This window comes from Magnolia sinica, chromosome 4 (assembly GCF_029962835.1).
Source record: "Magnolia sinica isolate HGM2019 chromosome 4, MsV1, whole genome shotgun sequence".
Lineage (NCBI taxonomy): Eukaryota > Viridiplantae > Streptophyta > Magnoliopsida > Magnoliales > Magnoliaceae > Magnolia > Magnolia sinica.
In genome coordinates, this window is record NC_080576.1 from 113,537,031 (window position 1) to 113,563,969 (window position 26,939).

At 45.4% G+C, this 26,939-nt stretch overlaps 4 protein-coding genes across 4 annotated transcripts; 3 read left to right on the forward strand and 1 right to left on the reverse strand.

Moving 5' to 3' along the window:
• Nucleotides 1–2,338: 2,338 nt before the first annotated feature.
• LOC131244306 (glucan endo-1,3-beta-glucosidase 7-like) lies at nucleotides 2,339–3,491 on the forward strand. The gene has a single exon (XM_058243938.1). The coding sequence runs from the start codon at nucleotides 2,339–2,341 to the stop codon at nucleotides 3,461–3,463; it is 1,125 nt and encodes a 374-aa protein (XP_058099921.1). The 3' UTR covers nucleotides 3,464–3,491.
• A 1,900-nt stretch (nucleotides 3,492–5,391) lies between these two features.
• On the forward strand, nucleotides 5,392–6,897 carry LOC131244653 (glucan endo-1,3-beta-glucosidase 14-like). Its single transcript, XM_058244151.1, has one exon. The coding sequence runs from the start codon at nucleotides 5,477–5,479 to the stop codon at nucleotides 6,575–6,577; it is 1,101 nt and encodes a 366-aa protein (XP_058100134.1). The 5' UTR covers nucleotides 5,392–5,476; the 3' UTR covers nucleotides 6,578–6,897.
• A 4,961-nt stretch (nucleotides 6,898–11,858) lies between these two features.
• LOC131244654 (glucan endo-1,3-beta-glucosidase 11-like) lies at nucleotides 11,859–13,241 on the forward strand. The gene has a single exon (XM_058244152.1). It carries the CDS (start codon nucleotides 12,008–12,010, stop codon nucleotides 13,172–13,174), a length of 1,167 nt encoding a protein of 388 aa, XP_058100135.1. The 5' UTR covers nucleotides 11,859–12,007; the 3' UTR covers nucleotides 13,175–13,241.
• A 3,491-nt stretch (nucleotides 13,242–16,732) lies between these two features.
• On the reverse strand, nucleotides 16,733–26,671 carry LOC131243929 (protein GRAVITROPIC IN THE LIGHT 1). Its single transcript, XM_058243558.1, has 3 exons — nucleotides 26,536–26,671; nucleotides 25,804–26,462; nucleotides 16,733–17,938 (listed from the first exon to the last, which is right to left on the reverse strand). The coding sequence occupies exons 2-3, from the start codon at nucleotides 26,420–26,422 to the stop codon at nucleotides 17,178–17,180; spliced, it is 1,380 nt and encodes a 459-aa protein (XP_058099541.1). The 5' UTR covers nucleotides 26,423–26,462; nucleotides 26,536–26,671; the 3' UTR covers nucleotides 16,733–17,177.
• Between the last annotated feature and the right edge of the window lie 268 nt (nucleotides 26,672–26,939).

A 26,939-nucleotide genomic window follows, 5' to 3' on the forward strand; every position in this document is an offset into this window, starting at 1 on the left:
TTCAACAGCATCCATTCGATTTCCATGATGATCCGGAGACGGGTTTCCAGTACTGGAATCTGTTCGATGAGATGGTCGATGCGGTTATCAGTGCGATCGCAAGAGTCGGCCACAAGAGCATGCCTGTGATCGTGACAGAAACGGGGTGGCCCAGTGATGGAGAAGTGAATGAGACGGATGCGAACGTGCGTTGTGCGAGCACGTACAATGCAGGGTTGCTGACACATCTGAGGTCGGGCGTCGGAACGCCGCTGCGGAGGAAAGGGGCTACAGAGATTTACATATTTGAGCTGTTGGATGATGACACGAAGCAAGGGCCTGGATCAAATCAGAGCTGGGGTATTTTGAATCGGAACATGACGATGAAGTACGGGCTTGTATTCCCCGGTTCGGAAGGATACCTGGGGAGCTGTTTGGTAGCGGCATTTGTGGGTTTCTGTACGATTTTTGCGATGTTTTTGTAGGATGGTCTGCTGTTAGTCCTTGTGGAATCAGGTGGCAAGAAATTTTCTTCTTTTCTTTCTTGATTTTTTGATGGAATATGGGTAAATCTGTAAATTCAAATTGCTTAATGCGATTGGATCTTCTTCTTCTTCTTCTTCTCCTTTTCTTTCTACAAATTCACTTGATGCTGATAGCAATTCGACAGAGTTGTGTTTGGGCAGGACATCTATAAAATCTCGCGCGATTACCTTATTTTGGTGGGGCCCACGACCTCCATGTCAGATTTGTGCCCGAAGGCCGGAGACTGGTGCTTTCTCCAGACAAAATCCCAGTTCGGAGCGTTTTACTAAAAGCGAAACGTTTCAAAATTGATTTTTAAGGAGAAGCATCAATCACGATCTCGGGGAATTTCCAGTCCAAAGGGACCCTCAGTTTCATTTTTGGTCTGTGAATGAGTGAGTACCTTTTAGGGTCTGTTTGGATGGCCACGCAATTTCCAAGCGAGTCACGAACTGGGGCAGATGGCCCGTTGAGTGGCTCCTCCTGGAATGGTTTGTGATCGACTTCTAATTGGGAGATGGCCCATTTGATTGGATGATATGGATGTATTTGCATGTGCTTGATCAATCCAAAGTGGTTTACCGTCTACTGGAAATGGTGGCTGATTCTTTGACAGTAGCTTACCCTCTTCTGTATACAGCCTTGCAAAAGTGGCTTACATATACAGCAACCCAAGGCGTTCAAACCATGGGCTCTTACTTGGACGGTGGATAAGCCTCAAAACCCGCTCAATGAGATGACCCTAGTATCTAATTGGTGGACGTTTGCCTGTTAAATTTGGACCGTGGACGCGGTTTGGGTACTAGTCCTGCCTGTCCCGGTTCTGGGGGCTACCTTGATTTATGGTTTTATCCACACCGTCCATCTACTTTGCCATATCATTTTAGGTAGCGGGCCCAAAAATGAGGCAGATCCATGGCTCAAGTGGATCACAATGCAGGAGCAGCAGTGATAATAAGGGCACCCACCGTTGAAACCTCTCCAAGGGCCTACCTTGATGGTTAGCTGCCATCCAACCTGTTCACAAGGTCACATAGACCTGGATGCAAAGAAAACACAAATATCAGCTTTGATTCAAAACATCTGTAGCCCTGAAAATTTTTCAACGGTAAGTATTTAATCCCCACTATGTGGCCCACTTGTGCTTTGGATCTGCCTATTTTTTGCATGTACCCTGTAATGATATGTCAAGATGGATGGAAACCCAAATATCACGGTAACCCATCAGAGCCCATATCCATTCGACACCTGCCGTTGAAACCTTCTGAGGACCACCGTATGTTTATTTTTCATCCAACCTATTCATAAGGTCACAGAGAACTAGATGAAGTTAAAACACAGATATCAGCTTGATACAAAACTTCTATAGTGCCCAAGAAGCTTTCAACGATAAGAATTTAATCCCCATTTCGTGGTCCACTTGAGAATTGGGATTTGCCTCATTTTTATGCCTTTAGCATAAAATGACATGGAGAAATGCATGGACGGTGTGGATAAAATCCATACAACACAGTGGCCCTCAGAGCCCAAGCCTGTCCCTATTTCGGGACGGGAGGGGAATTACCCAATCCGCGACCAAACAAACCGGTCCTTTCCCGCCAAAAGAACTGCATCCAAATGTACAAGACCAACGACAACGCACACCATGCGTAGCACGCACCCCAGTAGCAACGAACTGGCCAACCGTGGCGCAGCGTAGCCAAAAGAGACGCCGTTCATACGGTATGCGCACCGCGCATGCTAGCGCACTATATAATCACCTATTTCGGCCCGCTACTTGCAATCTCCCAAAACCCCCAACCGAAAATAACAGTCTAAAACCTCTTCCAAGAACATGCCTCTCTCCTCCAAGAACCTTCTCTTTCTCCTTATTTCCTTCTCTCTCTTCATCCCCACCAGCTCATCCAATCCGTCCATCGGCATCACCTACTCCCGAAACCCCACCTCCAATCTCCCCCGCCCTGAGCAGGTCGTCTCCACCCTGCAATCCCTCGGTGTGGCCTGCGTTCGAGTCCTTGATCCCGATCCCAACATCATCCGCGCCTTCTCCGATTCGGGCATCTCCCTTCTCCTCTCCATTCCAAACACTTTCATCCATGCGATTGCGGCCAACAGAACCGATGCCTTCCAATGGCTCTATAGCCATATCATCCCCTTCTACCCCCGGGCCCACATCACCACCATCTCCGTTGGCAATGATGTCCTTTCCTACTCCCCTGATCTCTCTACCTCTCTGCTACACGCCATGCAGAATGTCCATCTTGCCCTCCGCAAGCTCAGGATCCACAAGATCTCGGTCTCAACTACACTTTCCTTCGACATCATCACAAACCCATTCCCACCCTCAGCCGCTAAATTCCAAAAACCCGCTGCGGAATGGATCATGAAGCCAATCCTGGATTTCATCTCCACCAAAAACTCGCCGTTCTTGATCAACGCCTACCCATACAAGCTGTACAGATCATACCCAGAGGTCCCGATCGGATATGCTCTGTTTCAACGGCATCCCTTCAATTACCGCGACGACCCAAGGACGGGCGTCCGGTACCAGAACCTGTTCGATGTAATGGTTGATGCCGTGATCAGTGCGATGGCAGCGATGGGCCACAAGGGCATACCTGTGATCGTGACAGAAACGGGGTGGCCCAGCGATGGGGATGTGAATGAGGGGGACGCGAACAAACAGTTTGCGAGAATGTATAACGTGGGTTTGGTGAGGCATCTAAGGTCGGGCAATGGGACGCCGCTGTTGAGGGAAGGGCCCACAGAGACTTACATATATGAGCTGTTCGATGAGGACATGAAGCAAGGGCCGGGATCAGATTGGCATTGGGGTATTTTGAATCTGAACATGACGAAGAAGTACCCGATTCATTTCTCTGGTTCAGATCGATACTGCGTGACCTGTTTGCTGCAGATAGTAGCGAGTGTTTGTTTGATGTTTGTGTTCTTGTTGTAGGATGATCTGTGGTTAGTCCTTGTGGTATCAGGTGGCAAGAAATTTTCTTCCTTTCTTTCTTGATTTTTTGATGGAATATGGGTAAATCTGTAAATTCAAATTGCTCAATGCGATTGGATCTTCTTCTTTTCTATTTCTTTTTCGTTCTTGAAGGAAACGTCTGCAAATTCACATTTTGCTGATTGTAATTGGACATAGTTATGTTTGGGCAGAACATACTCCAAAATATTGATTGCCTTATTTTGGTGGGCCCCACACGATGGATGGCCTACATCAAAGTGGACATTTGTTCATTAAATCACGGGGTCTTACTGGGATGGTGGATAAGCCTCAAACACTGCTCGTCAGACGACTCTAGCCTCCAATTAGTGGACATTTGTCCATTAAATTTGGATTCACGGTCACATCAAAGGTGGGCCCGCATGATGGATGGCCTACAACAAAGTGTGGCTCCACATGATGGACGGTCCGCATCAAAGGTGGGACCGACGAGATAGAGCGTGCACATTGAAGGTGGGCCCACATGATGAACGACCCATATTGAAGGTTGGGCCCACATGGACGGTCCACAGTAAAGGTGGGACTTACATGATGGGTGTGGACATCAAAGGTGACCCCACATGATGGATGGCCCACATCAAAATATGGCCCGTATGATGGACTATGCATATCAAGTGAGCCCTACATTTTACACACTCCACATCAAGAATGCTAAACATCAAATGTGGGCCTGCATGATAAACTACCCATATTGAAGGTGTGGGACCTTACACGATGAATGGTCCACATCAAGGTGGCACCACAAATGCAAGGTACACATCAAATGTGGCCCCCACGTGATGGATAGCCCACGTCAAAGTGTGGCTCAGCATGATGGACATATACATCAAGTGGGCGCCATTTGATGGATGGTCTACATAAAAAATGGAACCTACATGATGGATGATGGACTATGAAGCTGGTCCCACATGATGAACAACCCATATTAAGGAGGGGCCTCGTATAATGAATGATTGAAATCAAGGTGGGCCCACATAATGAAAGGTGTGGGCCTCACATGATGACGGAGACATTAAAGCGTGACCCCTAGTGATGGACAGTCATATCAACTTAGTCCACATGTAAGAGATTACATGATGAATGGCCCATATCCAAAATGGCCCAACATGATGGATGATCCACGTCAAAGGTAAGCCCCACACAATGGATAGTGGACATCAAAAGTGGCCCCCACAGTTAAGGACAACCCACTTAGAAGGTGGGGCCCACATGATGGACACATCAAATGTAGCTTCCACATGATGTGTAGGTGACATCGAGGGAGCCACGTAAATGAAAATTAGCATTGATGTAGGCCCTATATGATTGATGACCTAGATGAGCCCTACATGATGGACAGTCCATGTCTAAGGTCAACCCTGAATGATGAATGGTCCACATCTAAGACAGGCCTCGCATGATGAACAGCCCAGCCCATTTAGAAGGCTAAGCTCATATGATGGACGGTCAATATCGAAGGTGGGCTCAATATGATGGACAATCCACATCCAATGTGGGACATAATGAGGCCCAGATGTCTTAAAGCATAAAGATTATATCCATCTATTCTTTTGTCATTTTGGGCACGTTCCAACGTTCCACGATCCACATCCTGCTGAATGCTATCTGGATCATGCATATGCTGGCATGTGTAGTGCGATGAATATACGCCCATCTCACGTGTGTGAGCCGCGTGCTAACATGCGTTTGGAGAGACGGGAAACAGACCGGTCCTCTCCCGCCAAAAGAACTGCACCCCACCCAACACGACCTACTAAAATGCGCACCATGTGTACTACGCACACCAGTTGCAACCAACTCGCCAACCGTGGCGCAGCGCATGCAAAAGTAGCGCCCTACATCCGGTATGCGCATCGCGCACCCATGCGCACTATATAATCACCTCCCATAATATCGGGCCACTTCTTTCAATTCTCCCAACGGAAATAAGAGTCTAAAACCCCTTCCAAGAACATGTGTCTCTGCTCCACCAGCCCTCTCATCTGTTTCCTCTCTCTCCTCTTTTTCATCCTCGCCATCTATAGCGTCAACCTCATCCCCTCTTCCGATCCTTTCATCAGCTCATCCAATCCGTCCATCGGCATCACCTACTCACGACACCCCACCTCCGATCTCCCACATCCCGATCGCATCGTCTCCACCCTCCAATCGCTCGGCGTGACCCGCGTCCGGATCCTTGATCCCGATCCTAATCTCGTCGGCGTCTTCTCCTACTCAGGCATCTCTCTCCTCCTCTCCATCCCAAACACATACATCCGTGCGATCGCAGCCAACCCAACCGCAGCCACCCAATGGCTCTACAACCATGTCATCCCCTTCTACCCCCGAGCCCTCATCACCACCATCTCCGTCGGCAATGATGTCCTCACCTCCTCCCCTGAGCTCTCCACCTCTCTGCTGCGTGCCATCGAGAACGTCTATTTCGCCCTCCACAAGCTCGAGATCCACAACATATCGGTCTCAACTACACATTCCTTCGACGTTATCACAAGCCCGTTCCCGCCCTCGGCCGCTGAATTCAAGAAACCCGCTGTGGAATGGATCATGAAGCCGATCCTAGATTTCATCACCACCACCAACTCGTCGTTCTTGATCAACGCCTACCCATACAAGCTGTACAGATCACACCCAGAGCTCCCAATCGGATATGCTCTGTTTCAAAAGCATCCCTTCAATTACCGCATCGACCCAACGACGGGTGTCCCATACCAGAACCTGTTCGATGTGATGGTGGACGCTGCGATCAGTGCGATGGCGGCGGCGGGCCACAAGGGCATACCTGTAATTGTGACAGAAACGGGGTGGCCTAGTGACGGAGACGTGACGGAGCCGGAAGCGAATGAACTGTTTGCGAGCATGTACAACGTAGGTTTGGTAACGCATCTGAGGTCGGGCGTCGGGACGCCGCTGCGGAAGGAAGGGGCCATAGAGACTTACATATTTGAGCTGTTCGATGAGAAAACGAAGCAAGGGCCAGGATCAGATCGGAACTGGGGTATTTTGTATCCGAACATGACGATGAAGTACGATCTTGGTTTCTCCGGCTCGGATTGATACCGTGGGCCTGTTTGGCGCAGATGGGGGTGACTTTCTATATGATGTTTGCGTTCTTGTTGTTGGATGATCTTTTGTTAGTCCTTGTGGAATCAGGTTGCAAGAAATTCAAATTTCTTCTTTTCTTTCTTTGTTTTTGAAAATGGGTGGTAAATCTGTAAATTCAAATTTCTCAATGCAATTGGATTCTTTTTTCTTCATTTCTTTCTTGTAGGCAATGTCTACAAATTCACTTGTTGCTGATTGCAATTCGACAGAGTTGTGTTTGGGCAGGACATCCTCCAAAATCTGGATTATCTTATTTTGGCAGGCCCCACGCCCTCCATGTCAGATTCTCGCCGGAAGGCCAGAGAGTGGTTCTTTCTCCTGACAAAATCCCAGCTTGGAGCATTTTGCTAAAAACGAGAGATTACAAAAATGGATTTGTAAAGAGAGGTCCTTTAAGATCTGTTTGGATGGCCATTGGATGGTATGGATGTATTGGGACGTTGACAGTAGTTTACCCTTTGCATGGAGGAGGCCTAGCACAAGTGGCAAATGTGTGCCACGATCCCAAGCGTCCAAATCATGGGCACTTACTTCGATGGTGGATAAGCCTCAAACACCGCTTGATCAGACGAACCTAGCCTGCAACTGGTGGACCCTTGCCGGTTAAATTTGGACCGTTGACTGTTTTCACTCCAATTGGAATGAGATGTTCCTTACAAAGAGATGGAGGTTAAGGAAAACTCTCCCAGAAATAAAGAAAACAATGAAGGGGCTTTACTCAATGGGCCTAGGCAACGTAGGCCCAATTCCTAACAATACAACCTTTCAAGTTGGAGAGCATGAGCATCGCATGCCCAGCTTTAACATGGTATCAATTAAATGAGAGGATAATACCATCTTAGTAATATCATTAGCATGAGGGTTCTTGAAAGGAGTATGAGCCGAGAAGAAGACTTGCCCAGAGCGTTTTTCAAATAAAATGGCATTCCACAGTATGTTTAATGCATTCATAGAATACAAAGTTTAAAGCAATGAAGCAATGTGGATTTTTTTTATTTTTTATTTTTTGGTTTTGTTTTATTTTTTTACATAGGAGATGAATCGATTTGAAACTTTAATACAAACAACTACAAGAAGACATCTAATTGGACTGGTACTCCGCTTCCACAAAAGAACGAGCAATATAGCTTACTTCTTGCTCCTTCGGAGACGAAATTAGCATTAAAAGAGAGAGAGAGAGAGAATAATATTTAAAAATCAAGCAACAATTGCTTAGGTGGCGTTTGGATAGAAAATTGCATGTCAGCAGATTAGCATGCCTGAGAACATGATGTTTATCAGCTAAAAAGTAGAAAAGTATGATTGGTTTCCACGGTTAGATAAGTACTTATCCCTCAAGTTTGCTCGGCCCACCCTTATTATCCACCATCTATCATGTGGGCTCAACTTTTGATGCGGACTCCTAATTGAGTTGGGCACACCTTTTTATGCCTGTCTTCAATGTGAACCACCCTTTGCATGGGTCTTACCTACAATGTGGACCATCCATCTTGGGAAACCCACCTCTAATGTGAGCTATCCATAATGCAGGGCCCACCTTGAATGTGGGTCGTCCATCATGTGGGCCCATGATGCAGGGGATGAACGTGATGAGGTCGATCACCGTCTCCCTCAAGGATAATTACTCTGAATCCATGGAGCTTTTCTGGACTCCTCAAGGAGACTTTTCGAATCCGTGAGGTAAATAAAAAATAAATTCTATAAAATTTGTAATTTGATTGATTGATAATAAAAATGAATTTACACCCCTTTGAATAGTGATACCAAACCGTGGAAGAAGTTTCAACATCAAACTCAACTCAAAACTTCCTAAAATTCGTAACTTACTATTTATAGTATCCTATTTGACTTGACCACATTATTCTCCCAACTATTCTAAGCACTTTCATGTTGGACATAACTCTTAAAGCTCAATGGATGAAAAGTTACAATAAAACCAAAACATACTAAAAATAGTAAAAACGAAAATAAAGAAGGAATTCGACAATCAATCTGATGGAATCTTGCAAATTCGGCTTGGGCAACCCGGCATAGCCGGGTTGGTTGGCTAAAGTAACTGGTCCTGCCCTAAAGTCACATATGGTACGTCGAGTAACTCATTTCAGTTTGCGAGATATGTCTGTTTTAAGGTTCTGACGGTCTTGATGAGTTGACCAGAACATGACTGTTGATGCAGAAACCTGGTCGATCCTTCCTCACCTCCTGCTCGTCGGAGTACCTATGATTTATTATAAAACAAGAGAAGACATTGGGGGTGCCAATTAAGGCCGGGGACCCTCCGATGCCTAAGTCGTGATATGAACTTACAACAGGAATAGAAGAATCGGGTGTTATGTGTATCTTTCACTGTAGTCGGAGTCATTATTATATCTTTTTGGGGGCGGTGTTGTATATGGAAGTACATCTCTATGGTGGATACGTATCGTGGAAGAGATCTTCCTCTAGACATGTCGTGATTGATTTCCTTATATCCTCGGCGAATATCTCGGAGGATAATCCTATCTTTAGAGTGAATATCTCGAAACATAATCTTATCTTTATATATTGTAAGTGTATATATATTCCAAGGCTGATGTCCGTATTCGAGGCCGACCTCCAAAGTTGGTTTTGAGGTTGAGGTCTTTGGTTAAGGCCAACATCCAAGGCCGAGGTCGAGGTGATTTTTCAACTCTCAAGCAATCCATAGTCTTTGTGTTTGTTTACCTGGTTACATTTTTACCCATAACAATAGCCCCTTACTTCCAAGCATTCTTCAAGAGCTCAGAAGTAAGTTAGTGTGGATTGACATTATGTGATGACTTGTGCCGAAGATATCGAGAAGTCGAGAGGTCGGACGTAGTAGAGCTAAGATCAATAAGTTGATTGTTCAATGGTAGATCACGCACGATAGAATTAATAGAAGGAATTTTTCTTCCCTTCAACTGAGAGAAGTCGCAGTTGTTCCCACATTAGTAGGTCGAGCACTCGGTAGAATAACTTTCTTCCCTTATACTAATGGAAGTCCTCATAATTGTTCGTATAGTCGGATAGTAGAGAATTAAAAGAAATTCTCCTCCCCTCACCTTGAGGTTGTTTCATAGTAGAATTCATGATGGACTTTCTTCCCTTGCACGAAGGGAAGCCCTCATAGTCGGTTGTGTAGTCCAGGTAGCGTTGTCAATTAGTGGTCCGACTTCTTCTTTAAGGATTGGACAACTGGTTAAGGACTGTTTTTCCTTCACACTAAAGGAAGTCCTCAGTAGACCGTGTAGTTTGAATAGTCAAGAAATCGTTTAAAGAAATTTCTTCCCCTAACTTAGGAAAGTTCTTTTATTGTAAAAGCTCATAAAGCAGTAGAAAACACAATAGTAGAATTATGAGCATTTTTTCCTTTTAAAAAGAGAGGTCACTCTTAGTTGAGTAAGTCAGTCGACACGTTCGTCAATATCTAATGTCGAGGTACGCTGGCTACGGTCTTGGTCGTCCTCTTTCTTAATTTTAGTGTTAACAGTAGAGGGCTCCCATTTTTCCTTTTGCTTCCTATCCTTAGCCGAATTATTTCCTTCTCGAATAGCTATTTGTGAACTAAAGAACTCCTCAACATTGAAATATTTTTTAGCTCTATTAAGTAGGTTGGTGAGGGTAATCGAGGGGCTCTTATCAATAGAGAATATGAACTTTCCTCGTTTAAGGCTGGCCAACATGGCGACTAAAAATATCTGGTCGGAATAACCATCGATCTAGACAACTTCAGCGTTGAAACGGATGACGTAATCTTTTAGCAACTCGTCCTCCCTTTGAGCGATCATAAGGAGGTGGGTCGATGGTTTCCTCCTATCTTTCCCACCGATGAATTGAGTGATGAAAGCTTTGCCGAGTTGCGTGAAGGAGTTGATGGATCTCGGCTTCAACTGCCTATACCACTTTCGTGTAGAGAAGGCTCGGCACATAACCGAGGTCGACGTGCCATGGAGCTTCATCCATGCCCTGAACAATTTCAAATGATCAGTCGAGTTGCCAAACCCGAAGTAGGGGGCGATTTGCGGCATTCAGAATTTGGACGGGAGTTGGGCTCCCATAATGTCGTCGGTAAACGTCGGCTCGATCTCCTCCAGCATAGCCTAGACAGAGGTCAGTATTTGAGCGCAATAGGCTCAACGGATATCGTTGACCTAACCTCGCAGTTCCTTAAGTTTTGCCTTCCAGGAGCTCTCGTTATTAGTTACCGCCTCGGGAGCCTTTATATGCATCTTATTCTCCAATGTATGATATAAGTTGAAGTCTACAGACGTGGCAGTTCCCGAGATGTGGGAGGGCGCATGCCTTGGCCTTCCAGGATGTTGCTTGGTTCTCTGCAAGTCAAACTGGTGTTTGAAGTGGTGTAGAGACCTCGGTGGCTGCCCGTGCATCTATCCCCTGATCGGAAAGTAAGTTTTGTCTCTCCAAAACTTGCATTATTCGGTTGACGTTACTGGTCAATGCTTCGACTGAATGTTACAGAGATACGAGCCTCGATTTCGGGATCACTATGTAGGACTTGCAGGTGTAGAATCAGCCTGTACTTTTCACCGTAGGTGTAATCATCATTTATAGTCTTTTCGGAGTGGTGTTATATATGGCAGTGCGTCTCTATGGTAGATGCATATTGCGAAAGAGATCTTCCTCCGGACGTGTCGTGATTGATTTCCTTCTATCATCGGCGAATATCTCAGAGGATAAATATATTTTTATAGCGAATATCTTGGAAGAGAATCCTATCTTTATATATTGTAAGTTTAATTATATCCCGAGTCTGAGATCGGTATCTGAAGCCGACCTCCAAAGTTGGTTCCCGAGGCTCACCTCCAAAGCTGTTACCCAAGGTTGAGTTCGATATCCGAGGTGGACCTCTAAAGTTGGTTCTGAGGTTGAGGTCTTTGATCGAAGCCAACCTACAAGGCAAAGAATAGTACTCAAGGACAAGATCAGGTGATTTTTTAGCCCTCAAGCAATCGAGTATGTTCACCTCGTCAGTCTATTTTTACCCGTAACAATGACCATGCTACACATTACTGATGAATCCTCTCCGGATCTTGCATGTGCTGGCACGTGTATTGCAATGAATACACTCCCATCTCACGCGTGTGAGCCCCGTGCTAACATGCGTTTGGAGAGACGGGAAACCAACTGGTCGCCCGCACCCAACAGGACGTACTAAAATGCGCACCATGCGTACTACGCACCCCAGTTGCAACCAACTCGCCAACCGTGGCGCAGTGTAGATGAAAGAGCCGGCCTACATCCGGTATGCGCATCGCGCACCCATGCACACTATATAATCACCTCCCGTAATATTTCGGGCCACTTCTGTCAAATCTCCCAAAACTCCCAACGGAAATAACAGTCTAAACCCCTTCCAAGAACATGTGTCTCTGCTCCAAGAACCTTCTCGTCCCTTTCCTCTCTCTCCTCTTTTTCACAGTCTCCATCTATAGCCTCAAGCTCATCCCCTCATCCGATCCTTTCATCAGCTCATCCAATCCGTCCATCGGCATCACCTACTCACGACACCCCACCTCCGATCTCCCCCGCCCTGATCAGGTCGTCACCACCCTCCAATCGCTTGGCGTGACCCGCGCCCGGGTCCTTCATCCCGATCCTAATCTCGTCGGCGCCTTCTCCTACTCAGGCATCTCTCTCCTCCTCTCCATCCCAAACACACACATCCGTGCGATCGCAGCCAACCCAAGCGCAGCCACCAAATGGCTCAATAGCCATGTCTTCCCCTTCTACCCCCGAGCCCACATCACCACCATCTCCGTCGGCAACGACGTCATCACCTCCAACCCTGAGCTCTCTGGCTTTCTCCTGCGTGCCATGCAAAACATCTATTTCGCCCTCCAGGAGGTCGGGTTCGGCAAGATCTCGGTCTCAACTACACATTCCTTCGACATTATCACAACCCCCTTCCCGCCCTCGGCCGCTGAATTCAAGAACCCCGTTGCGGAATGGATCATGAAGCCGATCCTGGATTTCATCACCACCACCAACTCGTCGTTCTTGATCAATGCCTACCCATACAAGCTGTACAGATCATACCCAGAAATCCCTATCGGATATGCTCTGTTTGAAAAGCATCCCTTCAATTACCGCATCGACCCAGCGACGGGTGTCCCGTACCAGAACCTTTTCGATGTGATGGTGGACGCCGCGATCAGTGCGATGGCGGCGGCGGGCCACAAGGGCATACCTGTAATTGTGACAGAAACGGGGTGGCCTAGTGACGGAGACGTGACTGAGCCGGAAGCGAACAAACAGTGTGCGAGAATGTACAGTGTAGGTTTGATAATGCATCTGATGAAGGGCGTCGGGACGCCGCTGCGAAGGGAAGGGGCCACAGAGACTTACTTATTTGAGCTGTTCGATGCGAAAACGAAGCAAGGGCCAGGATCAGATCGGAACTGGGGTATTTTGTATCCGAACATGACGATGAAGTTCGGTGATGGTTTCTCCGGCTCAGATCGATACCGTGGGGCCTGTTTGACGCAGATGGTGGTGACTTTCTGTATGATGTTTGCGTTCTTGTTGTAGGATGATCTTTTGTTAGTACTTGTGGAATCAGGTGGCAAGAAATTCAAATTTCCTCTATTCTTTCTTCGTTTTTGAAAATGGGTGGAACATCTGTAAATTCAAATTTCTCAATGCAATTGGATTCGTTTTTTTTTTCTTTTCTTGAAGGCAATGTCTACAATTCTTTCTTCCTTTTTGAAAATGGGTCAAAATGGGTACATCTGTAAATTCAAATTTCGCAATGCAATTGGATCCCCTTTTTTTTTTTTTCACTTCTTGTTATTTCTTGAAGGCAATGTCTACAAATTCACTTGTTACTGATTGCAATTTGACAGAGTTGTGTTTGGGCAGGACATCCTCCAAAATCTGGATTATTTTATTTTGGCAGGCCCCACGCCCTCCATGTCACAAAAGCATCAATCAAGATCTTGGGGAATTACCTGTCCAAACGGACCCTCAGTTTCATTTTTGGTCTGTGAATGAGTTACTTTAAGGTCTGTTTGGATGGCCATTGGATGGTATGGATGTATCGGCACGTTCACCAATCCAACGTGATTTGCCTTCTAATGGAAATGGTGGCTGATTCTTTCACAGTAGTTTACCCTCTGCATGCAGTAGGCCTTGCACAAGTGGCATATGTGTGCCACAATCCAAAGCGTCCAAATCTTAGGCTCTTACTTCGATGGTGGATATGCGTCAAACCCCACTTGATCAGACGACCCTAGCCTCCATTATGTGGACGTTTGCCAGTTAAATTTGGACCGTTGACTGATTCGTCTCAAACCATCCACTAGACAGCTACTAGTTAAACAATCAAGGCAAATGGTGCCCACCATCTTACTTTTATTTTTTGCGGACGTGGACTCTAATCAATCGTCGACTTGTATTAACCAATTGGAATTAGATGTTCTTTACGAAGAGATTAAGTTTTAAGGAATACTCTCCCCAACATATAGATAAATAAAACCAGCTTGAACATAGTATCAATTAAATTAGAGGATAACACCATCTTGGTAATACCATTAGCTTGCGTGCCGGTTCTTGCAAGGAATATGAGCCGAAAAGAACACTTACCGTGAGAGTTTTTCAAATAAAATGACATTCCACCTCAGTAAGTTTTAATGCATTCATAAAATATGGGGTTTGAAGCAATGTGAATATTTTATTATTAATTTTTTATTACATAGAAGATAAACCGATTAGAAACTTTAATAGAGAGAACTACAAGAAGACATCTAATGTGGACCATCCATCTCGGGTAACCCACCATCAATATGAGCTACCCATAATGCAGGGCCCACCTTTAATGTGGGTCATCCGTTACGTAGGCCAATCTTTTATGTGGACCAACCATCATACAGGGACCGCCTTTGATGTGGGTCATTCATTAGTAGGGGCCGACTTTCAGTGTGCATTGTGCTCACGTGGTGCCCACTTTCAGGTGGGTATCTTTCATATGAGGCCTACCTTTTACATAAAAACCTCCCATCTCATGGATCCCACCCTCAATATGGAGGGTCCATCATGTGGGCACCACCTTCTACATGGGTAGTCCATCATGCAAGACATCTAATATCCGTGGGTGAAATCTATTCTGTCCATCATTTGAGCTACGTCATGTTAGGGCATGATTCCAAAAATCAGGGTGATCTAATACGCCTATAGACCACAACACAGGGAAAATCGGGCAAGGGGCATCCACCATTGAAACCTTCTTGGGGCCGTACTGATGCTTATATGCCATCCACCCGTTCATACGGTGTGTTCCAGCATGATGAAAGGAAAAACCAAATGCCAGCCTGAGACTTCGGTGGGCCTGAAAAAGGTTTCATTAGCGTTCTCATCCCAATTAAACCTCTGGTGTGGGCAAGTGATCAAAGGTTTGGATTGCATTATGTTTGGTTTTACGTCCTCAAAGTGAGGTGGAAAATTTTGGATGGAGTGGATGTCATAAACACTATGGTGGGCCCACGGAACTTTACCTTTTGTTTCACAGACTTCCTACAACAACTACTTCAGGAAATTCGGTTCCAGCTAAGATGGGTGTGCGTTTTTCATCCACTTAGTTCGTTTTGTTTACATCCATACTGCTGATAATCAGCATGTTTCACCACCCCATGGTAGCGCCCAGCTGCAGAGATGTTACATTGATCTGAACCGTCCATGTCATGGGAAATAACTTACAGTTCTCAATACCAGAAACTTATGCTAAACGGATGGTTTTTACGTTCCTTTGACATAGCTGAATATGGACCACTGTAAAAAAAAAAAAAAAAAAAAAGTTCCATGGCCTACATTTAACCCTGAAAATCAAGCGGTTGTGGTCATATTTTCAGCGTTGTTATTAGATCATGGGCCAGTCGAACTAGTGGCAATAGGATGGACAGTTCAGATCATCGGACCATCTCTTCATGTGGCACCCACAAGGTCCTACCTTGATCGGATTCATCCATCGTGTGTGCACATCGTCAAAATAAATTGTCCATCGCGTGCAGCCCACCATTTATGTCCAACCTCCACCATGTGATCCTGTCCTTTGATGCGGACAGTCCACCTCCATCATGCATGGCCCTCGTTGAATTGGACCATTCATCACTAGGGGTTTGATCCTTGATGCGGACCGTCAATTATGTGGGACCCACCTTCAATGTTATTGTCCATATGATGGAGCAACCCTCAATATCCACCACCACTCATGTTGAGCCCACATTTGATATGGACCATCCATCGTGTGGGTGCCCAATACTCAGTACAGAGTAACGCCCACCATCTTCCTTTTAATTTTACTGACGTGGACTCTCCTCAAATGTCAATTTGTATTGACCAATTGAAATGAGATGTTCCAGTGAAGAGATTCAGATTATGGAGACCTTTCCCAAACCTCCTCTTATTTATAAGTCAGTAGAACAACAGAAGGGTTTCAGCACAAAGGGAAGCAACATAAGCCCAATTCCTGCTTGAACCAGCTATGAGCTTTTTACGAATATTGTGGTTGTTGAAAGGAATATGAGCAGAAGAGGACCAGCGATGAGGTTTTTACTAATAGTCCAGCTCAATATATTTAATGGGTTCATAAGATTAGGTCCACTAGACGAGCCTGTGGATCCAGAGTACGGCAGATCAATCTCTCCCTAAGGCACAGATGGGAAGATGACTGGTCAATCTTATACGGTTCATCTAGTGGACCAGATCATCAGCATCGGCAATGCTCGTCTAGTGGACCTGATAATCATTGGCCTATCTTGTCACGCCTATAGGATGATCGCTGCCGTCAATTTTCTTTCACGAAATATCAACCATTCACTAATTCTGTCATCTGTAGCCACTGACGAGATGGCTACTGTCAGCTCGTCTACTGGATGGATGGTATTATCAATGCACCACATTCGACCCTACGGTGTCTCCCTTGTCTGATATCCTCTACTAAGTTAGAACACCTGCACCATCGTAGTGGCAGCATGACATCCACACCATCCAACAATTGCAACACCTCAGGTCGATCAGGCAAACCAAACACTCAAGTGGGCCACACCTCAGGGAAACGGACATCCACCATACAAGTCTTCTGAGGCCCTCACCAGACGAAGATACATCCCTAAAATAAAACTGATCCTAAACAAAGCAGGCCGACACCAGACGAATTCAGAGGCTTTGATCGTGATTTTACATTGTTACGTGCTGTGGCCCTCAAGTGAAACGGATCGATCTGATTTCACTACTGTACATCGGAAATGAGGGACAGACGGATTGGATGTCAAACATATCACTGTGGGCCCCAAGGAGCTGGATAAGTTGAAAGCCACAAAAACACCCCGGCGGTTCAAAGCAAGAAACGAGACAGGCACGAGGCACCCATCCATCATCCCATGTGCGTAATACACAACAGGCTCATTTTGGCACTAGCAATACACACATCCAACCCGCCGAACGCGCGCGTGTTCAAAGCAAGTCACGTGCCGAGACCAAACCCGCCCAGCCAACGCGTAGCACCAGCCCCCTTTCTAAACCGCTACTCGGCCTCCCATCACACCCTCGAGACAAGGTACACCCTCGACTTGATCACTGCACCGTTCCCGAGCTTAAACCCCGGGCTGACCGGAAACCCGACCGCCATATCACCCACCGGCGCCACCTTCCCACCGGAAAACCTGACAACACTCTCCATGTATTCAGGATGATAGTCTGCCCCGCGACTCGCTTGGAAGTGACTCGGTGCTGGATCGAGGGCGAATGCCACCAGATGCAGGAGCCAGACTGCTTTCGCCAGGTTCAAGAACTCGGCATAGAACTCAGTCCGTGGGTGATTTCCCGCCAAAACCGCCCTTCGCTGTTCAAGCCCCCCGAACAGGGACTCTTCCATCTGTGGGTGGAAGACGGCGAGGTACTTCTTGCAGCAGAACCTGCCAAAGGGGGAGTTGGGGAAGATCCCGAGCAGCTCGGTGGGGTCCATTGGCTTGATGCCGTTGAATTGGGAGAGGCAGTCTTGGCGGAACTGGGAAGGGTGGAGGAGGGAGGAGAGGGAACCGTCGATGTAGAAGGTCTCGTTCTCGAAGCCCTGGAAGAACTTGCAGAGGACATAGGACTCAATTGCATGCTTGGCGTGGTGGGGGGATTGGACCGCTGGGATTGTGTCGGATGGGGCCTGGATGGTTCGCGCAGCCGCCTCAATGTCCCAGTTGGAGGAGCGCATGCGGGAGAGGAGGAGGGAGATGAAGGTCTTGCAGGCCTGCTTCACCTGGCTCATGCACGAGTTAAAGAGCTCGGGAGTTGGAACCGATGCTGCCGCTGAGAGAGTGAGAGAGAGAAGTGGGGGGGTCAGATGGGACAGTCAAGATTGATTGGAACGTGTGATGTTTCAACACTGAATGCCCTTGATCTATGATAGGATCCTCTGCAACCTTTGTGGAATAAGCTGATTCTACAGCTCTTGCTCATGGAACCAGCTTGATATTTCATGGCATCCAACCCACCCGGAAGGGTCGACCCACAATGAAATTCGGACTCGAGATTAGGCCGATCAAACCATCGGTTAGGCCACCAGGTGACTCAGAAGCTTTGGGTGGTGATCATTATGGCGTGGACCACATGATGCATTTAACGATGGGCAAACAACCTGATGACATTCAACAAACAGATCAAACCATGGTCAACAAAGGTTGGAATGGGCCTGACTTTTGAATATCCTACTTTCATGGTGGGGGTGACCCTTTCAAATAGGTTCGATGCCCTGATGAGCACTCATGTGGCCCCACCCACAACCTTTGCAGAGGATCTACCCACTTGATATGATTTTGGCTGAAAGAGATGGGAGCAGATTCGGAGCGGTTCACACCTCAATGAGTTCGATGCTGACCTCACATCAGCCGATAACAACCTCTCTCATTCTCTTCTGAAAGAAACATCCTCTCTCTCACTCTCTCACCTCAAGAGCACAATGGCGGTGGGCTGTATCAGTGCCCTAAACCAGCTGCGATAACACGAGCCCTCTGACAAGAGAGATGTTTCTCTCCCTCAGGTTGAATGTCAAAACCATAATTAAGCTTGTGCAATAATGAACAAAATTGGAGATTTTCAATTCTTTTATTCCTAGGACGACATGTTCAATGTTCCGCTGTGAAATCACTTATGAGAGTTATGAAATAGTAAATCTAATGAGAGATGTCTGATTTCCTAATCCTTGATTAGAAATTTCCAATAACGAAACCCTAATTAGTGCTTTAAAATTTTCAAACCCTAATGAACGTAGTAAACAAATAGATTAGATTTTTAAAACTAAAAATCGCTAATTTAGATATTCAAAACTGATTATTAAGGATTAGAAATTCAAAACGAAAAATGGATCAGGGATGTAAATCATGCTTAAACAGTGAGTGATTATGTCCGTGATTAGTAGGTTGGGATTATTTTTAATGTTAGAATTTGGTTCAGTGCCATTTATTTTGAAATTATACTGTTTTTCATTTTTTACCCCATAAAATGATACACAAAACTCAAAACATTTCGGCTACCCTCGGTTAAATTTTGTTTAGGAAGAGAGAGAGAGAGAGAGAGAGAGCATGATCACATTATTAAAATCCAAACCATGCAACTTTTCTAGATCCAAGGTGCTAAGCATTTAGGATTTAAGCATAGAACCCAGAACAATCCAACGCTCCTGTAATCACATAAAATCCTACCAAAGATGAAAGGTTTAATATCCAATCCAAAACCCATCATGCTCACTTAAATACCACACCAAAAACCCAAAGAAGAAAACAGCAAAAAATAAAACATGTAATCTCAAATAAAACTATGAATAACCATTTAATAAATTGCACTAATCAAATTACAACCTTTAAAATAAGCGCAACTTACTAATCACAAATAAATTCACTGAACATTGAAATATTTACTACATTTTAAGCCATTTCAATTTCATAGCTTTAATCCATTAAATCATGAATGTGAATCCCTTAGTGATTTTTAGTCTTAAATCATTAATAAATTCCTTCACTACACTAATTTAGGATTAAACTGTGAATCTCTAATTAGAAATTTGACACTAAAAATCTCTAATTAAGGATAAGCAAATCGGAAACTCCCAATTAATTTTACCATTAAACAGCCCTAATCAAGGTTTCCAAATTTCTCACTGAAAATTTCTAAGGGATTAAAAAATCAAAAAATTCCTAATTACAGTCATGATTACACAATCCTAACTAGGATTTCGACATTTAACATGTGAGAGATGAAGAGACAAGAGTGACAGCTCTGTTGGGAAGCCAACCCAGCCCATTATTGTTATGCTCTTAGGGGAGGGGGAAAGAACAAGAACTAGCAAGCTTCTTTTGAGAAATAATGAGAGAGATAAGGCTAGACTCGCGATAACACTGTTATCGGCTAATATTTCCACATGTGATATCATGCATGGGCTGGCTCAATAAAAGCCCTCCGAATCAGGGCTGCACCGAACTCAATGAGTACTTAGCCATATCGAATTTCTTTCCGAAAGAGGTAATAATCATACTTTCTACCAACTTCAACCAAAATGCATGACTAACAATGTCGTCTACATGGGTTTACAAGCAAGATAGTCAAATAATCAAATATCTAACCGCCCACCATTAACTATATCAATCCTTGCATTTTGAAATGGCCTATCATCCAGCATTTGCTCACAAAGGATGATCCAGTCCAAATTTTTGGAGTTGAATATGTTCGGTAAAAGTTTTCTTTCCAAAGAAAGGCGTGTAACTAGTGATTTCATACCCAACCCACTAGGGTAATGATCACACAGATTCTAGCTGGGTGGCCCAGGCATGATGGGTGAGTGTCATCCAGCCGTCCATTACATGCATTCCGATGTTAGGCCTAGATACCAAAATAAAGTCCACGTAACTCAGGTAGAGATTCAAATGGGAGAGGAGGAAAATTAGGGGTGGGGTACACCCAACATAGAAGTTTCTAGATGGAAGCTAGGGTCCATAATATGAGGATGAAGGGCCATACCTAATATCAAGCCATTCCAAAACTCAGATTGTATATTGCTCTTGTGTCGGGTGTTCTACCTTAGTTTTGTATCAATATGATTGTTGGCATGCAGTAAGCACGAGAAGGGGATCCAGATTGCTGGTTTGGATTTCACTTAAATGTAAAAGAATGGGCCCCACACAGATCAAACGTATGGAATGCATGTAATCATTTCCCTGCCTAAATACGAGTGATCACAACCGTCCATTGACTAAATAAAGCACCCAGAATATGGATGGTTCAGATCATGGAACCATTACGTATCTTCCAAAGACAGTTGAAACGATCAGCGGTTATTAATTAACATGATGTCAGTGTTATTAACATGTTGCCAACTAGACATTTCTAACGGTGTGATCAAAACGACTACGGCGCTGGTGCGTGACCCTACAATACCTGCTGTTAACGTAATACTGCGAGCGGTGAGGTCCAGGATGTGAACGGTTCTGGTCATCTCCCGCAAGCACCAAGCATTCAAGTGTACGGTGTCAGGCGCGGCACACCATTTGATATGGGGTACAGGGACACCTAGACGCCCAAAGGGTCCACGATGAGGGTACGTACGTAATATTACAAGGACAACTTGGTACTTCATGATGCATTTTTGTCATATTCAGGGACAATATTGTCAACTCAGAAAAAAAATAAAAAATCGTAGCATTCACCGGCTGCCTGTGAAAGCGTTGATGATCCGGTAGAGTGAGGTGGATGATACGCGGGTACTTAAAAGTACTTGGATATCGTAAACATGGGATACAATTAGTTAAATGGACCGTACAAATTATGTTTCCCAGATTGGTTGTACCATGAAACAAAAATTATGCTTACTTGACTATCTGATCATTCGATTGATGGACATCCATTAAACGGATCAAAACAAAAACAACCACCGGTCCTAGCTCAACAAATAAAGTGTCCAAGAATCAGATGGGGATTGTCCAACCAACTAATTCTTAAGCTGTGACTCAATAATCTAGTCGATGTGAATTTGAGTACAGTATATTGGGTTGCCTTTGTATCAAGGGTTGTATGCCGCCAGAGTATCAAGTAACTCCTGCCCTTTTCAAGTATCAAGGGTAACAGTTGATGTGAGGCCCACCGTGATGTGTGCGATCCATCCACACCATGCATCTGTTTTGCCAATGAATTCTAGGGTATGAGCCCAAAATAAACGCATATCCAAAGCGCAAGCACACCACAACACAGGAAGGAATGATGATTACCCGCGCCGCTTTGTTACATGTGGACGGCAAAATAAATTCAAATTGGGTACTGCCCTTGCCAGCACTAACCTCACTCTTGATATGATGTGGCAAGATTTGATTGGATAGCAAGCCGCTGTTAGAAATGGAGCCAATTGAGTACTTACTCCAACAAAGAGCTTTCAAACATGCTTTGCGTGGCTCCATCTCTGACAGCGGCCTGCAGCCCAATCAAATCTTCACATCCTAGCAAACCGCCCATGGAAGCAGATTGCCCGGTGACTGAATCACCAAGGATACCCTGGTGACCCAATGTGGTGGGATTTGATTGGGCCACGTGCCGCTGTCAGAGATGGGCCCATGCAAAGCATGTTTAAAAGGGACGCAAATTAAGTTCTTCCCCTGCCAACATCGACCTCCCTCCTGACATGACGTGGCAGGATTTGATTGGACGGCAGGCTGCTGTCAGAGATTGGGCCTAGTCGAGTATATACTCAACCTAACAACTTTCAAAAATGTATCCCACACCCCATCTGTAACAGCGGCCTGCCACCCAATCAAATCCCGCCACGTCAAGTCAGGAGGGAGGTCGGTGCTGGCAAGGGCAGTACCCAATCTACATCCGTTTGAAAGTTGTTCAAGGCCTGTTGCGATAAAGCATGGCCTGGGAAACCCAACATTGAACAAACTGCCCAATGGCCAACTCGATAGCCAAAAAACGGATAACCAAATTGTTTGATCGATGTGTTTTTCAACCACGCTCTATCCATGACCGGTCCTGATTTGGACAACTGGATTGAGGTGTATGCGCCACGCATGCATTGTATCGAGTTATGACCTTCAAGCAAACACATGAGGTTTGCTAATTCCACAAGCGTATGTAGGGCTGCATGCATCCAAACACGGGCACGCATGCAAATACCCTCCATGTATAAGATCTGAGCTTCCCTAAGGTTGAAAATAAATAAACCTTAGATCTTCCATAATAATTAGACAATTTCACATTCAAGATGGCCACAACACAAGTTTTAAATTGACAATTAAAACTTTATCACAGCCATTCATTTGTTCTGATATGTTGTGGTCCACCTGAGGTGTGAAATGCCCTGATTTTCATTTTCATACAAGATCTAAAAAGTATAGCTCACTTAATGGAAACCTAAGATCTCACACATGCATCACATGATGATACATGTGCCTTCGTATGGCTGTTTATCCCTCCTAGACGCGTTTGTAACTAGCAAGCGACCACATGCCTTTATTTTGGAGTCCTGGACCTGAACTACTACAACTAGTTCAGTCCTCTAGCCTGCTGTTTGGATTTATGTAATAGAAAGGAAAGGAAACATTGTTTTCATGAAACTAACTTTCATGTGTTTGCACGTCATTATGGGCAGAACCTGAGGGAACTATTTTTCTCACCTCTTCCTTTTATTTTCCAGCCAACACCAGCAAGAAATACAGTTTCCAACAATGGAAGGAATATGTATTGTTTCTTAACTGTTCAACCTCAATGGGCCACCATCCATCTCCCGGTAGCTTCATATGTGCCAATATGCACAAATGAATCATTGTCCATCTTTCCTTATGCCCCATATGTACCACTATGACACGTGCCAATGTGAAACATGTCACCATTCATTTTCTCTACTACCCCCCATGTGGTAATGTGCCACGTGCCACCATCCATCTTCTTTTGCACCACACATGTGGTAATGTGAGCACATGTACAACCGTCCATCTTCTCTTGCACCTCACATGTGATAATGTCACGCATGTGCCTGGCCATCCATTCTCTTGTACCCACGTGTGGTAATGTGCCACATGTGCACCAAGTATGGACAAAACACCCCACGCACCTCCATCCATCTTCAGTTGCTTCACATATGCTAATTGGCCAAATAAATTAAACCATTGTCCATCTTTCATTATGCCACAGATGCACCACTATGACACGTGCCAATGTGAAACATGTCACCATCCACTCTCTCCCACCCCACATGCAGTAATGCGCCGCATGTGCCACATCTATCTTCTCCTACACCCCACATGTGGTAATGTGCCACGCGCACTACGCATGTGCGAAGCACCCAACATGTGTCAAATGGGCCAATATGCATGTCTTGTGCCACGTGTGCCTCCTTAAAGCTTCAAACTCCTCACATGTGCCACATGTGCACAAGTTCTACAATATAGCTTCAAGCGCTCACATGTATTCAACGAGCCTTTTTTTCGCCGCTTAAAAGTTATCTTACCAAAGTAGATTTTTAGGATACGGAGGTTAATTTTTTGACAAAAATATCCTGCATGTTAGGGTAAAGCAGTTGAAAAAAGTAGAGATATTTTCGTCTTTTTGAGTTCGTCCATACTAAATTACCAAACTAAACTACCATTGGTACGAACGAACCCAGAAAGACGAAAATACCCCTGCTTTTTTCAGCTACTTTACCTTAACAGATAGGGATATTTTCGTCAAAAAATCAACCTCGTGCCCTAAAAATCTACTTTGATGAAATAATTTTCAAGTGACGAAAGAAAGAAAGAAAATGAAAAAAATAAATAAAAAGCACTGCACGAACTCTCTACAGGGCTAACTTTTTCGAGCTAATATGCATGTCGTGTGACACACGTGCATCCGATGCAGCATAAACTCCTCACATGTGCCACATGTGGCCCACACGTGTCAGATGAGACAATGTGCATGTCTTGTGCCACAAGTGCCTCCGTACAGCTTCAAGCTCGTCACATGTGCCACACAGTGTTCAGTGTCCATCTTTAAGAATCCATCCCACATGTGACACACGTCCTAATGCGGCACCTATGACAGTGTCTACCAAGAAATTTTCCCAAGAAAATCTTGTGTTGCCAAACGACAAATATGAAATGAGATCCTAAAAGGATATCATTGAAAAGCAAGCAAGGAAAGCAATGTTTCCTTTCCGATAGTTTTTATTGCATTTCCTTTTCCCCCAAACAGTCCCTGCAGTGCAATTATTTTCCATTTTAGTAATGGAACCAGTACAGAAATGTTCTATTCCAATTCCCAAGAGGGAAATGGGTACATGTGAATTAAAAGACGCTGGTACATACAAAATGACCCTGTTTTTAACCAAACTACCACCCTTTTTATACCGCCCACGTGGCATGGACCCCACACCCAGTGGGCCCTGCTATGGATGAAAGATGGTTTAAAACTCGTTCAAAATGGATTTCTCTTACATTCGATCAGGGGGCAATAAAATGGACAGTCACACGCAAGAATAGTTAGCGGGTGCAATTCAAGGGACGAGATGTGAAAGAAAGGAACGGCCAGGATTGACGGAGACTTATTTGTGTGGTTTCTGGACATTGGGACAATGTAAGGCAAAACCCACTTGCGGACGGACCTGATCTATCCTCTACCATCCTACGTGGACGGTGGATGGTGGCTCTCTCGTGATATCAATTATGATAGGGACAGCTATAAATTCATTTTTCGTCCGTCGCGAGAAACGATCCACCGTGTATCGCCAGCCACTGGGGAACAGATGCTGAGATGGTCCGGTAATTTGAACCGGCCATAAATAAAATTAAATAAGATATTATCACATGATTAGGCTTTGGTGATGTTCTCATCCTTTGATTTTTGGAGTTGAATGTGATTCGTTGAAAATTTTCTTTCCATTATTTAAAATTCGTTTATAGATGGTGATGTTCGAAACAATCCACGGAGCTTAATACTACTCTAGTAGCCCTTATAGCATAGAGTCGCAACATGGACGGTTCCGATCATCGGACCATTCAGCATGTGGGCCCAGTCGGCGCCACACACGCTAGATCCTGAGTCGCGATGGAGGCAAAGCGAACTCGTCGATCGACGTAATTTTACAATTCCTCAAGGGCAGTTTCGTCCAAAGAGAATTCCAGTGAGAGGGGGAGGGAGAATGTGACAGTGCATACCTTGGCTGCTGCAGCTGACTCTCCTATGCGACGGATGGAACCTCCCCTTCTTCCCAACTGTCGCGACGGTCCGAAGTTTCTCCTTCAAACCCTCCACCTCCGCCTCCTTCACCCTAACCTCCCTCTTCAGCTCCTCCACCGCAGCCTCGTAGGGCCCAACCACTGCCTCCCTGTACGGCCCCAATCCCCTCCCTCCATTTCCACCACCCCCACCCCCTCTCCTAAACCTTTCCCTCAGCCTCCCCAGCCTCCTCAGCTCCGCCACCACCGCCACGTCAGCAACCCTCATCTTTTCAGGGTCCCACGGGCAGTGCGCCTCCTGCAGGCTAACGTACGCCCTCTTCATAGCCGACACCCCCTCGAAAACCTCTTCCAAAAGCCCCTCCACCTCTCTCATTCTTTCCAAAACCCCCTCCCTTTGTTCCTCCTCTTCTTCCCAGACCCGAAAATCCTCTTCTCCTTCTCCTTCGACCTTCTCCCTTTCCTGCTTTTCCTCTTCTTCTTTCGAGCCCTCCGGGTTGCCTCCGTCGGGTCCATGGACCCGGCCGACTGGGTGGAGAAGGCACGACGAGGCGACTCGGTGGATCAGATCGGAGAGATTAGGAACCTTGGTCGCCATCTCCGTCCGTTTCTGCTGCTTCACCTCGACCTCTCCGTTTCTGCATAGAAATACAGACATGAAAAACATATAAAAATAAAAACAGCAAGTTGATTTAGTCAGTCGCGCCAGACCATGATGGCTCTGTCAGCGTATCAGCACCGTAAACTGAATGCGCATTATGGAAATCTACAGCCTCCAGCAAGTGAAACCCAATAAAACGATGGGCAGATTGGATACTTGTTTTCCAATGAATGAGATATAACGTGAAAGAACAAAGCATTTTCCACGATAATCTATAGATATTTAGGCTATGATTGAGAGATGTACTTTATGGACGGTCCTGATGACCCGATTTTTGGTCCATCGTCACAATGTGTATAGGCGTCTGACAAAGAGGGGTCAATCGCGCCTGACTAGATGGCCACTCTAAATACAGAGCTGACTGTCAGACAGACCCGTCAAGGGAAACGCTCCTGCCTACTGTAGTTATTGCCGTTGGGAAGAGCATTGCCTAGAGACGCGTGTATCCTGTTGA